This window comes from Phalangium opilio, unplaced genomic scaffold (genome assembly GCF_054372755.1).
Source record: "Phalangium opilio isolate 3A_F unplaced genomic scaffold, DU_Popi_V2 ptg000013l_1, whole genome shotgun sequence".
Taxonomy (NCBI): Eukaryota; Metazoa; Arthropoda; class Arachnida; order Opiliones; family Phalangiidae; genus Phalangium; species Phalangium opilio.
The window spans coordinates 15,057,911-15,073,381 of record NW_028324148.1 but is presented as its reverse complement, the minus strand read 5'-3'; the positions used below and the strand labels follow the sequence as shown (position 1 = coordinate 15,073,381).

Genomic DNA, 15,471 nt, shown 5'->3' with positions numbered 1-15,471 from the left:
TTTAAATTAGGGTTGACGGTTGAGTTTTAAGCTAGGGTTGTCAAGGGTCAGGGAAAATGTTGAAAAGGTCGGGGATTTGAAGTAGGGTTGTCAGAGGTCAAGGAAAATGTGGAAAAAGTCGGGGAAATTCAGTTAGGGAAAAGCTGGAAAAGTTAAGGGAATTTAAGCTAGGGTTGTCAAGGGAAATGTGGGAAAAGTCGGGGAATTTAAGCTAGGGAAAAGCTGTAAAAGTTAAGGGAATGTAAGCTAGGGTTGTCAAGGGTCAAGGGAAATGTGGCAAAAGTCGGGGAATTTAAGATAGGGTTGCTAAGGGTTAGGGAAAACCTGGAAAAGTCGGGGAATTTAAGATAGGGTTGCTAAGGGTTAGGGAAAACCTGGAAAAGTCGGGGAATTTAAGATAGGGTTGCTAAGGGTTAGGGAAAAACCTGGAGAAGTCAGGGAATTTAAGATAGGGCTTGTCAAGGGTTAGGGAAAACCTGGAAAAGTCGGGTAATTCAAGCAAGGGGTTGCTAAGGGTTAGAGAAAACCTGGAAAAGTCGGGGAATTTAAGATAGGGTTGCTAAGGGTTAGGGAAAAACCTGGAGAAGTCAGGGAATTTAAGATAGGGTTGTCAAAGGTTAGGGAAAACCTGTAACAGTCATTAGGGAATTTAATCCTAGGTTGACGAGGGTCAGAGAATTTAAACTACGGGGTTACCAGGGATATGGTTTTAAGGTATTTTGATTCCATCTCAGGTTTCGAGCCAGTCATGGAGATGGAATCTGAAATGATCCAGCTGGTTGAACCAATGGCGTACGCCGCTGGGAAATGGTACACTTGTCCTAATGGTCATGTTAATTGCATTCCAAGTGGATTATTGGAGCAAGGTATTTGCCCCAATTGCGTCGAATGCAATCTTCCAATTACTTAAGAAAAGTTCAAATAAACATTTGTTCATCAATTCAATATATTCATGTTGAACATGGAAGCCCAACGCTGTGATAAGTTAACTCAGCCATGTTGTTTTTTTTTCTTTTTCATGTTCAATTTTAGGATATAACTCGTTCAAAAACATTTTCGTTCATAATTTCTTTTTCCCATGTGTTTTTTCGTTTTAATGCAAGTGTTTATGTTTAACACTTTATCTTGTTTTTTCTTTTTTAATTACGAATAAAGAGTTAAACACTTAATAATTTTGACTTTTTTTATTTATGATTGAATTTTACACTAAAATAAACATTTAATTTATTTTTAAGGTCCAGTAAGTGTAAATAAACGTTAATTAATGTTTTCATATCGTTGCCTATTTTAAAACGCAAATAATTGCCGATCTAAGTCGATTTTTAACATTTTTAGAAAATTAGTATCTGCCCCTTCAGGTGCTTTAACTCAAATCGGACATAAATGTAGTTTTTATGTTGTGAAAGGCACAATAGTTTGTTTTTCATCTCATCAAAATTCTACGTCGGCAGTGGCGCCATTGCAATTCACATAAAAGGGGATTATTATTTATTTCGCATAAAACTAATTAAAAATTGTTAATTATCGTTTTCTTTTCGTTGCCTATTTTAAAACCCAAATAATTGCCGATTTAAGTCGATTTTTAACAATTTTAGAAAATTAGTATCTGCCTCTTCAGGTGCTTTAACTCAAATCGGGCATAAATGTAGTTTTTAGGTTGTGAAAGGCAGAATAGTTTGTTTTTCATCAAAATGCTAGGTCGGCAGTGGCGCCATTGCAATTCACATAAAAGCCGATTATTATTTATTTCGCGTAAAACTAATTAAAAATTGTTAATTAACGTTATGTATTAATACTAGGTATTTAACCCGTATTTAATTATTCGCTAACTTGTAACTAAGTCGATATTACGTTGAAAACAAGCTAGCATCATTTTTAAAATGGCCCCGGGTCTTCTTAGCAGTTCTGACAGACATATGACCTTGGCAATGAAAGCAGTCTCGCCCCGCCCTGCGCGTGCGCCGTTCCACAAAGATTCTAGAGATACCATTTGAGATACAAGCGGCGGCCGTTTGTCTTGGTTTTTAATACATGTTGAACGCCGGCTGCTTGCAGACGGTAAATTTGGATTTTTGCTGAGACGACAGGTACAGAGGTAGTACTCTCGGTTTAAGTTTTAGTTTCGGTTTACTCGGTTGACGATTTGTAGCGCTGTGTGAAAATGCGGTGGTGAACACAATCATATCCAAAGCCAACCGTCTCAAAGGCGGCGTTCAAATAACATTCTATTTTACGTTGAAATGCATTGTTCTTAAAAAAACACCGGAAATTGACCAAGGCTTAGTGACGACGAACATTTGTAAGTTTTTGTTGTTTTTTTTATTTAAATATTTTACGGGTTATTAGCATTTAATTTAAATACTTGAGATTAGGTTTAAAATTAACGATGAACATGTTAGTATCTTCATTCTTTATTGAATTTTTAAGGTTAGGTTAGGTATTGTTGTTAATTTGATTATGTAGTTGTAATTTAGGTGGGCGTTGAAATTTTATCATCCGGTAGTGTCAGTGTACATATCTACGCGTGTATTGTAGTAGAATTAAAGTCATGAGGTGTCATTACCAACGCTTTGGTCATTACTTTCTTTGAATTTATAACGACTCAGCCTGTACACTTTGGGTACAAAGTACAGTGTATTATTTATATTTATGGAATGAGTTTTAGAATTAACCAGACATTAGTTAATTATGGTAATTAATTAAGATTAACTGCCCATTAATTATTAATTACGATTAATAACTCAAGTAAAAAAATAAAGTTTCAAGTAATTTGATTATAGGGCGTAACTTACCTACTACTTGTAATATCTAAAAATATCTTTTAAACAAATTTAATCAAATGTTGTTATCTGCGAAGTTTATTGTCAAGTGTTTAAATATTTGATTGGATAAAAATAATCTACAACGATAAGCAAATATTGAACTCTAAGCTGAGCAGACGCTTTAGCGGAATAAATTTTATTAGCCCGCTCAAAATGGGGAGGGGCATAGTGGCGACATGGAGGTATAAACACGGGAGACCCTGATGCTGCCTAAGCAGTCTTTAAGTGATTTTTTCTATCAATTCTTCTTCTAATTATAAGACCAGTCTGCATAATGAAAAAATTAAAGGAAATACAGCCTCGGAAGGATTTTAAAATTCAAATTAGGTTCAGATTTCATGGTTAATTTGAAATAAGCCCCTCCGACCAATCGCGTAACGCCCTGCCTTTAACGATAATAGAAGAAAAACTTCTCCCGTCTTCTATTGCTCCATAGTACCCAACTGAAGGGCTAACACAAACACGGCGTGTGCTTAGTTTTATTTATACGCTAATCGAAATTTGATGGCGGTTTTGAATTGCGTATTACAAATATACCGCCCGTTTACTGCTTTATCGATTGACAATGAAATGGAAAATTTCACACGCCGTATTCGGGGATTATTTGCCGAATCCCAAATAATAATTATTATAATAAAATGGCCCTGGGTCGGTTATCAAAATGCATGCCCAGAATAGAGATAAAATAGGCGATAAAACTTTTATCACTGATTGATTTTAAATTCTTATCTCTAGTATTTTATTTGCAATAAATTCTAAACTAAAAAAGATAAGATACACTAATTTTTATTACATTTTACATAAGTAAAATTCTTGAATTCATAAGATATGTTCCATAAGTTTGTCACTGGTTACAAACTGGAGCTTGTCATGGAGTCTTTGCGCGCGTCATAGTCCGGGGGGGGGTATGAAAGAAGAGGCGGGTCATAGTTAGCGACAGAGGTAAAATGGTGTTACGTGTTTTTCGCCGTCCCCGTCAGCAACGTCATCAAAACGTAGATAATTTAAATTTTTCGTTACGCGTTGAAGGGAGGGACTCTATACTGGGTGTCTATGAGTCGCACTCAAGTAAATACTAACCGTTCTCCATTCCTACTTCTAAAATTAAATCTATCCCTGCCCAGAGTGAGTGTCCCCTCGAAAATGAACTGCCCTTTACAGAGCCTCACTACCGTACCGTCAAAGTTTTTGTTATTTTATTTCGTTGTTGAAATTTGTTGATGTAAAATTATTTCGTAATGATACTCACCTTGGTATTTAAATATTCTTTGTTGGCCAAATTCCAAATATTATTCGTTTGGAACGAGTCAACTTCAGTACATGTAGACCTTGAATTTACGCGTCATATCGGGGTTTTTCTCTCTCTAATGTGAAAACTGTTGTCTGGGAATTTCATATTGGTTTGGGTAACTTGAACTTCCTTCTATTGTAGCAGGAGCATTGTAGTACTAGCATGAACCAAGAAGTGATATCTAGTTTATTAGGGAGAAGGTATAAATTCGCCTGCACATTTCCAGCTCTTTATCTCCAGTCCAAACGTAGCCTGTCCGGAGTTAATCCCCCCCGCCTCTAAATTACAACCAGCATCTCATTGGTTCTTGAAACTCACGTCAGGGCGACGCGAATGACTATAGAATTCCGTATTTTCCGACTGAGGAGAGGCGAATAGCCCGGGACCTCCTTTTACGTCCCCCCCCCCTTTGTATTATCGAAGGGGGACTGCAGGACTATGGCGCGCGAATACTTAGGCGTCTTATTCCTTCTCCCTAATAAACTAGATATCGCTTCTTGCATGAACTATTGTTCACGACGCTAGTCATTTTTAAACCCACGACATTGTTTTTGGCTCTTCTTAATATAAAATTGAAATGAAAGTGGAAATCAAAATTTGTTACGGAAAAAAATTACTTTGAACCTTCAAGGAAAACCAGTTTAAAATGTAAAATGTCAATTTAATATTTTGAAATTAATAAAATAATAAAATGTGTGCCAACGCTGGTAACATATCACGCTGGTATTCAATGGAGCTACCGCAAATTCATTTATGCCTACAGCAATTCTTTGCTAACATATCACGCTGGTATTCAATGGAGCTACCGCAAATTCATTTGCAGCAATTCTTCCACGGTTAAAATGAACCGGCGACCTTTTCGTGGACGCCGTAACCAAAACAATGACGCGGACCAAAGAGACCTCTTCGAAATTGCTCAGGAACAATTTAACGCGAATGGTCCTCAAGGGAACAGAGGACCGCGTGGTGGACATAACGAAGGTCGTGGACGTCGAGGAAACCGTCAAGAAAACGGAGGTCCTCGTGGCCCTCAAAACCAAGACCGTAGAGGACATGGTGGAAATGCTCCCGGAGGTAACAGACGCGACCAAGACGACCATGATGGCTTCGGAGGCGCCCAACCTCGTGGCCCTCAAAACCAAAACCGTAGAGGGCGTGGTGGAAATGGTCCTGGAGGGAATAGACGCAACCAGGGAGGTGATGGTAGAGACGCTGGCGGACACCCTGTGATTGGTGAGGTGAACCATGACGAAAGACCACCTACTAGGAATGGCAATGATGGTCGTGAAGAGAATGCCATTGGTGGATTACAACGACAAGCTAAACAATTATACCCAATGGGATTCCGAAAACTTGAAGAATTGGAGACAAAGTCACCGGCGGAAGTCGTCTTTACCGTCAATTCGAATCGTAGCGGGTAAGCGATCACTCCTGACATGTCTTTAAGTAGAACCTAAATGTTACTATTGACTAAAATGGCGCGATATTTAGCAAAATTGCTTCAAATGCGATAGGGTGTTCCAAAAATCGTGGTAGACCGAAGTACATGAGTGGGATGGTTCTATTTGAGTCGAAAATGTTCTATACTTCTATGACCACCGATTTTGCCCCACAAGGGACAACCCTAACACAAGTTATGATTATAGCAGTGCTTTATGGGTGAATCACTCCAATGATCGTAACTCGTGATAGTGTGTCCCTTGTGGGGACAAAATATCATAGAACACTTTGACTCAAAACCGATTTCCTATAGAACCACCTCACTGCATTCCTTCTTTTGGGACACCGTGTATAAAAAAATATTGATTAAGTGTTACGTTCAAAATTAAGGTTCAAAGAACTATTGAATGAAAATTTCCTCAGTAACGATAAGATTGGTAAATGTCTTCAAGTCATATCCTTGGGTTGCCAATGCGAGCATAAGGAAAATCGTTCCCAATTCCTTATAAATCTATTGAAGGAGAATGAGAAATTCCTTACAAGTCACCTCATAAAGTACTTGCTCGAAACCCAGAACAGTCCCCCAAACGCCTATCGTCTCGTGTCAATGGGTCATCTCTTGGACTTGATTGAAACATTACAAAAGTTCCATCCTCAAGAATCACTTATGACCACGCAAATACTATTGCCCTTAGCCGGGGACACCATTAAACGTTTGACCAACGTCCTAGGGGAACAAAGGCGCTATTTAGAACGTTTGGAGACCTTGGACGCGGTCAAGAATAGCTTGGTTGATAATTTCAGCGTTGTACATGCCACCAAGAAACTGCCCGAAGATGAAGTACCCAATTACTTTAGGGATATCCCAATTTTCCCTGATAAATACGACTTAATTACCAATGCGAGACCGTTCCTGAGGGCGAATATAGTTGAAGGACGCTACAAGAATGTAGAACATTATTTGGATGTCCAGTTTAGGTTGCTTAGGGAGGATTTCATCAGACCCTTAAGAGAAGGTCAGTTTTGGTCTTGTAAATGCTATAAGATCGACAGGGTTGCCATTGGTCAGGGAGAAAATGGATGGGTTAGAAAATATCCCTCTTAACCTTAACAACTAGCTTTTGTTTGGCCTTAAAAGGTCAGGGGAAGATCAAATCATACTTGTTTGTGTTTGATATGTTTGGTACATGATCAAAAAGGTTGCAATGGGCTTATAGGGGTAAAGAACGCGACCTAATTCAGGTAAGTCACCCAAGATTTTTGCATAAGCCTATTTGAACTATCACGGACACCTCGAACTCGAGGCTGTACACCTGTAGCCCTGTTGAGATAGGGCCAAGGATTTAGTACGGTTGGATAGTCTACAATTAGAGCTACCATACATATGACTCAAGGGATTTCCCCGGAAATTAAGTTACGGTAAAGTTACAGCGTTCCCAATACAGAGTTGAAAACTGAGCTATAGCGATTTCATGATGGCAACCCCTAATGACATGTTACACCGCGACGCGAGATACTTACACTGTACTTACACATCCTTAAAGGAATCGCGATGTACTTGGAACAAATCAAAAACAACAAAACCAAGCAACGCTTGCAAGATATCAAAGTGTATGAGAACGTTAAAATCAGTCAAATAATCTTGACGGATGACGGGGTGGTACACTCGGTTAAATTCGAAGTTGCTAACGGAAGACGAGTCCAATGGGAAAAGAGTAAGCGTCTGCTGTACGGGTCCCTCGTTTGCTTAACCTTTGACAACTTCGAAACGATCTACTTCGGAACCGTGTCCGAACGCGACGTGGAGAAATTGAAAAACGGACAACTGGGGATCAAGTTCGAAAAACAGGATGAGATTATGAATGTCCAGGCTGAAAGCTTTACCATGGTCGAAACCGAGGCCTACTTCGAAGCCAGTCGACACGTCTTGACGGCCCTGCAAGATATTGAGGAGGATAGTTTCCCACTCAAGGAGTACATCGTGGAGTTGCAAAAGAAAATGGACAGACCAGATTACTTGAATGACGATACGGTGTATTGCTTGCGGACTTTGGTACAGTTGGAGCCCATTGAGGGTCTGTGTCGGATGGCCAGCATGAATGTTCGATTAAAGGTAAGCTGGTTAACAATCCCGACTTGGCTAGTCATCAGGGTTGTCACAGTACCCGCGCAACAATGTTTTTCGTGACTTATATAGATTGGACTTAAGGACTTAACTTGTCCTTGCAAAATGTCTACCAGACAAGTACCCATTATATTGTGCGACGATAGTGCTTGGCTTACCGCCAAGGATTTCAATTTGGACCCATCTCAGTACAAAGCGTTGAAATCGGCCCTTAGACAAAAACTTAGCATAATTCAGGGACCACCTGGGACCGGAAAGACTTTCGTGGGACTGAAGATAATGGAAGCCTTGTTACATAATCAAAAAGCTTGGAATGAACTTGAGGGCGAAGAACGCAATCCCATTCTGGTAAGTAATTGCAAATTTAGGGGTTTTATCTGGGCCCCTGTGTTTAGTAGGGCTGGGTAGAGGACAGGTTCGGCTTCGGCTCTTAGGGTCAAGAATAAGGCTGTTTAACTTAGGGCTCTTCATCAAAGTCGGATGTACGGGTATAGCTCCATTGGTCAGAATAAGGTGTTTGATTTCAAACCTGTATATCTCGAGTCCTGATTAAGATAGGGCCAAGTAATTAGTATGTTTTCATAGAGGACAATTAGGGCGAACACATGCTCAAGGGATTTCCCTGGAAATTTGTTTAAGCTAGAGTTATGGGGTTCCAAAGTTGGGCTTCAAGTGCGCGTAGCCTAAAATCGTACCCACACTTAATTCAGATCGTCTGCTACACAAATCACGCTTTGGACCAGTTCCTGGAAGGGGTACTTAAACTAACTGACAAAATCGTACGCATGGGCGGTAGAAGCGGCAGCGATGCCCTGAAACCCTTTGCCATGAACCACCTTAAACGAGTCTACTCTCGCAGTATGCCAGGCGGTAACCAAATGGGCAGACATTTTCGCGACATGAAAAGGGAATTGGAGCGAATGTTGCACGACATAAAATCAAAAGAACGTACCCTTAAGTCAATCAATAAGGATATTCAGTCGGAAGTGGCTTTGAGAGACGTCATGCACGATATCCATTACCAAAGCTTTTTGAACGATGCCCCCAAGAACTTAAGGTTGTCCAGCAAACACCTTGGTTCCATTATGCAATATTGGTTGGGTCTTCAAATACCGGAACACGTTTGGAACGTCCCAAATGAAAATGCGCTAATTGTGCCAGACTATCGCGAAATCGAGGTTGAAGACTTGAACGTGTCCGATGCGGAGGAAGCGGTTGAGGAAGAGTTGGACTTGGATGCTGGTGAATATGAGGAAGTACCACCACCACCACCTGTACAACTTCCACGAGAAGCCGCCGCCGCGGCTAACGGGTAAGTACTTGAAATACTTCCGCTTGGTAATCCTCTTTATCGGTGTCCTGTACTTAATTCCCATAAAATCCCGCGTTGATGAACATCTCTTTGAATACCATCGAAAACCCGATTTTCAGCTGAGGCATAAGTACTTGATATACTTCCGCTTGCATGAAACGGTGTCCTGTAATTCCTATAAAATCCCATGTTTTTGCACCTGTCTTTGCAAATATGGTTTTTCGTCAAGAAGGGTTACATTTGCCAGGGTTCGTACGAAACCTGGAAAAGTCAGGGATTTGGAAAATGGGGGAATACGTCAGGGATTTAAAGTTTCGTTTTGAAAACTCGGGGATATGTCAGGGATTATGTTTGGTATAGCAAACCATGATTGCTTCGAGCAAAGATAAATATGGGCTCAAGTGTCATCTTAAAATGGTCCCAGGGATATGGGCAAAATATCGTCAGGGTTAAGCTGGAAAAGTCGGGGATTTTCAATATAAAAATGTTGTCCAAACCTAGCTGCTTGCGCAGGATACCAACCACAAATCTTAATTTACCATGACAGACAAGCGCAATTACCTAATGACGAAGATGAGGAATTGTCTGACGAAGAGGACGTAGAGTACCTCATGGCCCAACGCCAAGAGGACCGAGTAGAAAATCGCAATCGCGTTGTCGTTGACGTAAATGATTCCGATTCCGACGATGATACCGCGAATCAAGTTCCACAACCGAGAAACGGCGCTAATGCTGGTCAATGGCAGACGCAAGGCGGCAAGAAATCGCGTCAAAAATACTTGATGTCCAAGATGAAATCGTCCCAGGTTCTAACTGAAGACGAGATCCTGAAACGCCGCAACGTTTGGAGCCTCGAAATGGACGAAAAATGGCGTTTGTACAAGACGTGGATTAACTTATACACCACAACCATCGAAACGGATGTCGACGACTTGAAACGAGAGTACGAGAGGAAGCTGGCCACCATCGGAGAAGCCAAAACGGAAGAAGAGATTATCGTCGCCAAAGCCGCCTTGGTCATTGGTATGACCACAACGGGTGCTGCAAAGTATCGACACTTGGTTCGTAACATACGTTCCAAGATTGTCATCGTCGAAGAAGCGGCCGAAGTACTCGAAGCTCAGATTGTAACGTCGCTCAGTAAGTACACGAAACACTTGGTCCTTATTGGTGACCATCAACAGTTGCGACCCAACCCTGTCGTCTACGACTTGGCTAAGAAATACAATCTGGAAATATCGCTCTTCGAACGCTTGATCAACAATGGGGTACCGTTTGTCCGATTGGGTATTCAACACAGAATGAAACCGGATATATCGCGACTACTTGTCCCTCATATCTACAGCGATCTTGAGGACCACGAGTCCGTTTTTAAGTACGAAGAAATCATGGGTTTCAACAAAAGCGTCTTCTTTGTAAAACACTCTCACAATGAGCAACAGGAAACCGATAGTACATCGCGAGTCAATAACCACGAAGCGCAATTTCTCGTGTCTTTGGTCCGGTATATCTTGCAGCAAGGTTACGAACCCACTAAAATCACTATTTTAACGACCTACTTGGGACAGTTATTTACCATCAAACGTTTGTTGACCGGGTCCCTGAGGGAGGTGAGAGCCACGGTGGTTGACAATTTTCAAGGCGAGGAGAATGACATTATCTTGCTGTCCTTTGTCAGAAGTAACGAGGATGGTTATATAGGCTTTTTGAAGACTGAGAACCGTGTTTGCGTCGCGTTGTCCAGGGCTAAGAAGGGACTCTTTTGTATTGGCAATTTTGATTTATTCGCCCAAAAAAGTCCGCTATGGTCCAATATAACAAAAACCTTGGAGACAACCAAGGCTATTGGTCCCAGGTTACAATTGAAATGCCAGAATCACGGAAATGTCGTTGAAGTCGCCTCTTCATTCGATTTCAGCCAAGTACCGGATGGAGGTTGCGCTGAACCTTGTGATTTTCGGTTGCCTTGCGGACATGTCTGTGAGAAAAAGTGTCATCCCTTGAACAAGGAACATCAGGATGTTAAATGCCCTAAACCTTGCGAACGCGTCAACTGTCCTTTAAAACATCGATGTCCCAAAAAGTGCCACGAACCATGCGGAGATTGCGTGGTTAGGGTTATGAAAACTGTTCCCAAATGTGGCCACGAAGTATTCCTGCCATGCCACGTTGATGAAAAGTCACATAAATGTACACTGCCTTGTCGCAAGTTGCTAACATGCGGTCATGGATGCCCCAGAACATGCGGGGAACGTTGTGGCGATTGCAGGAGACTCGTCACCGTTACTGGACCATGCGGACACGATATCCGAATACAGTGCCTTTTTTCCAAGGATAACGCTGAACTCATCGACGCTTGCAATGGTAATTGTCCCAAGGTTTTGAGTTGCGGCCATAAATGCGATAAAAAATGCGGTAAGCCTTGCCAAACTAATTGCATCTCCAAAGTGAATGTGCAATTGGATTGCGGGCACGTAGTCAAATCCAGTTGCTATAAATCCAAGGATCGCGTCAATTTACAAGAAAATTGCGCCGCAAAATGCAACGCGAAGTTGAATTGCGAACACACTTGTTCCGGCAGTTGCGGAGAGTGCTTTCAAGGGAGACTTCACGCCCCTTGCAATATGCCTTGCAAGAAGATTCTGGTTTGCGGACACGCTTGTCAGGCGCCTTGTTCCAATAGTTGCCCACCGTGCGGGTACCGTTGCGACAATAGGTGTCCTCATAGTCGATGTCAACAGACGTGCGGCTATCCTTGTCCGCCTTGTTTGGAAAAGTGTAAATGGAGCTGTAAACATCACAAATGTCTTGCCAAATGCGGAGAGATTTGCAACAGACCCCCGTGCAAGTTTACGTGCACCAGGAAACTAAAATGCGGACATATTTGCGTTGGAATGTGCGGAGAGCCGTGTCCGAAGCTTTGCCGAACGTGCAATAAGGAAGAGTTGGAAACGATATTCTTTGGGGAGGAGGACCATCCAAAGGCCAGGTAAGTGTCTCTCTACAATTATCTCCACCGACATTTGAAGTACATCGGACTTAATGGTCTAATGTTGTTAGTCGGGAAAATTACTTGGGTTTAATGAAGTTGTAATTAACTTTGATCGATACAGCGTTGCACTTATTGCAACAAATCAGTCTTCTGTTAAAATTACTAGTTGACGTTGTGTTTATAATAAGCAATAATATCAAAAGTCAAGGGTAATTAAGGAACACAGATCTAAGAGCTATAAATTCTCGCGATACAGATTTATTCAGTTGGAAGACTGCAAACACGTCATCGAAATCTATGGCTTAACCAAATGGATTCAAGCCCAGAACGAAAAGACTAGCGAAGTCAAAATACTCTCGTGTCCCAAATGTAAAACACCAATCAGACGCAACCTAAGGTTCGGGAACGAGGTTAAGGCAGCCCTAGCTCGAATAGAAACCGTGAAACGAAAAGCCTTTGGGGAATTAGACAAGAACAAACGTGATCAGGCAATTCTGGAAACGGATGTCAGCAATTTTGATCACGATTTGAAGACGAGAAGCAAATTGCGAGTGGTCTTCGCCACGACCACGTACCTGAATCCGCAGAGTGTCAAGTACAAGGAGTGCCTGAAATACTTGATGGCCATCTTTGCGGACTACACCTTGGATCAGGATAGTTTGATCATATTTCGAAATTACTTGAGTATCTTGAAAGAGGTGGAGAAAGTTGAGAACAGCTTAGATGATAGTGTCCTCAATGCGTCAAACTTGGACCTGAAGTCTTTGTATCAAAAGGCCTTGGACTTTACCTCGTACACGATTGAAAGAATGACGCAAAAGTAAGTGCCTATCAAATTATATCAGGGAAAGGGCCAGGGAAGATAATGGAGGGTTGTCCGTTGGGATTTTGAAAACGGGCGTCAGAGAATTTTAAAATTGTCATACACGTCAGGGAATTTCATATTGGTTGGGTAATTTTCGTGGAAGTTTACGCTGCACAGTGCCGGATTAGTATCCTCTAAGCGCGTGCCTAGAGTCCCCAGTGCTCAGAGGGCCCCCTATGGTCAGCCTTAAGCTCTCAGCTGTCATATCACAGTGGGCCCATGAATGTCTCGTGCATAGGGGCCCCCGATGATCAGCCTTAAGCTCTCAGCTGTCATATCACAGTGGGCCCATGAATGTCTCGTGCATAGGGGGCCCCCGATGGTCAGCCTTAAGCTCTCAGCTGTCATATCACAGTGGGCCCATGAATGTCTCGTGCATAGGGGCCCCCGATGGTCAGCCTTAAGCTCTCAGGTCTCATATCACATTGGCCCATGAACGTCCAGTGCATAGAGGCCCCCGGGGGTGTTGATCCGAGTCCGACACTGTTCAGGCATGGTGTTTCATTTTTGACCAAAGTATAGTGGGTTCCATGGGTGATTTTATGTGGAAAATGTGCTATGACGCTTTGCCACAAGGGACACCCTAAACTGGATAAAATTTGGGAGTATTTTCGGGATGAGTTAGCTCAAAATTACAAAAATGGAACTATCCCAAATTCCCAATGCACTTCTGTTCTACCAACCTTTTTTGGAGTTAGTGCATAAGTTGATAAGATATGTTCATTCCATAAGTTTGTAAATTCTGGTTACAAACTGGAGCTTGTCATGAAGTGAGTGTGGTAGGTCATAGATTCGAGGTAAAGCGCTGTTGTCAAAGGCTTAGTATAGACTAAATAGGACCTAGATGGAAGCCCTGCAAAATTAACCACCGTCTCCACCGAGTGTAGGACTTCAATTCTCACTCGTAGTTCTCGAACTAGCTCGAGCTGTAAGTAGCGTTACGAATTGTCATGCTTATGGAAGGAACATGTCTTATGTTAGTGGTACTAGTTATTTTTAAACCCACAACATTCTGACTTTTATGCAATTAAAAGTGTTGATGGAAAATGACCTTAGACACTCCTTGAAAGTTAAAAATATCGTTTAAATCTGTACCCAGAATGCGAAGGTCAGGTCGCCAAACGAACCAGCTAATCCAGGACTTGTCAAACGAAACGCGTCGTTTGCAATCCTTACACAATTTCTTGAAAGATTTCGGCAAAATTCGTGTAAACGGTTCATTGCGAGCCAAAGAATTCTTCGACGTCATCCTGGAGAAGTTACTGGTTAATAAAGCCATGACGGAAGCTGACTTCAAGGAACTAAACATTATGAAACAAAAACTGGTTGTCCTCAGCGAAGGAGCCGTAATTGGGATTACCCAGGATGAGAAGTTACAAATACTTAAAGCCATGGGTCTCTCTCAGGGACATTGGTACACTTGTCCCAATGGACACGTTTATTGTATTACCGAGTGTGGAGGGGCCATGGTTGAAGGTCGTTGCAACGAATGCGGTGCCACAATTGGTGGTGGGTCTCATAGACTCAGGGACGATAATAGAGTCGCTAGGGCCATGGATGGAGCCAGACATTCGGCTTGGTCCGCGCAAGCTGATATGGCCAATTACCGATTAGAAGATGAGGCTGAGTTTGACTAAGTACTTTATTTTTACTAACATAATTCCATTTTTATTATTATACGTGTCTTCAGTAACATATTAATCATTTTACTTATCTCTAATTTGTCTTCAATTTTATTAAATCGACGACTTTGATTTTTGTAGGCCAAGGCTTAGGGGTTTTTTTTTACAAACTTTTATATTATAATCTTATCAAAAACGTTAAATAGTTGCCTAAGGTACTTATCTCTAATTTTTTTAAGTTTTATTAAATTGACGACTTTGATTTTTGTAGTTTCTTTGTTTGTTTTAAGTAAGGCCAAGGCTTAGAGTTTTTTATTTTTTTTTTGTGACAAAATTTTATTCTGTAATCTTATCGAAAATGGTTTAAATTAAAAACCCATATTCTAACGTTAAATAGTTGACTAAGAAAGTGTTAATTAATTTTAAATGGTTCTTAAATTAGTAATTCACACAAGTTAAATTAATAAGATTGCCAAAGAAAGTTTTTAGTGATTAAAAATAACATTAAAAAAATAAAGTTCCTCAATTTTAATAAATGCCAAAAAAATGTTAAATTAGTAAAGACATTTATTGTACTATTAACGGAGAATAAAGATATTTTCAAAAATTTCTAAGTAAAAGTTGACAAGGCCTAAAATTTGTAAATCTACACGTGTTTATAAAGTAATTAAATTTTCCCGCCATTGAGAGGAAAGGTGAAGCTGATTGGCGATCATGTTTGAAGTATTTCCTGTTTGTGGATTTTTATTTTAACATTTTGAAATATTCATTTTATTTTAGCGTAATAGCTTTATTAATATTTGGAAAAATTAATTTTAAAAATCCAAGGCTATCAATATTATAAAAAGGTATTCAAGATAGCCATGGCAACAGACGAATTAAATAATATTTTTACTTATTAGCAGTCCTGTAGTCGTGATTTTTGTGTTAACAGTGATATACCTCTATACGAATACGTCGCACGGTTGCCATATTGGGCTGGAAAGCCGCCAATTGGGCTTC

The 15,471-nt window shown here is 40.9% G+C and overlaps 2 protein-coding genes across 3 annotated transcripts in view; both read left to right on the top strand.

Annotated features, from left to right (window-relative positions):
* Positions 1–1,172, top strand: part of LOC149709493 (NFX1-type zinc finger-containing protein 1-like) — a 55,385-nt gene extending 54,213 nt beyond the window's left edge. For both annotated transcript variants that reach the window (XM_089864871.1, XM_089864870.1), the window contains one exon: positions 735–1,172. In XM_089864871.1, the coding sequence (XP_089720997.1) occupies positions 735–910 (176 nt within the window). In that variant the 3' untranslated portion in view covers positions 911–1,172. The remainder of the gene's footprint in view (positions 1–734) is intronic.
* Positions 1,173–1,298: 126 nt separating this feature from the next.
* On the top strand, positions 1,299–15,373 carry LOC149709492 (NFX1-type zinc finger-containing protein 1-like). The gene is made up of 9 exons (XM_089864869.1): positions 1,299–2,299; positions 4,937–5,530; positions 5,944–6,569; positions 7,098–7,666; positions 7,751–8,026; positions 8,389–8,990; positions 9,538–11,979; positions 12,239–12,802; positions 13,947–15,373. The coding sequence occupies exons 2-9, from the start codon at positions 4,956–4,958 to the stop codon at positions 14,482–14,484; spliced, it is 6,192 nt and encodes a 2,063-aa protein (XP_089720995.1). The 5' UTR covers positions 1,299–2,299; positions 4,937–4,955; the 3' UTR covers positions 14,485–15,373.
* Positions 15,374–15,471: the final 98 nt, after the last annotated feature.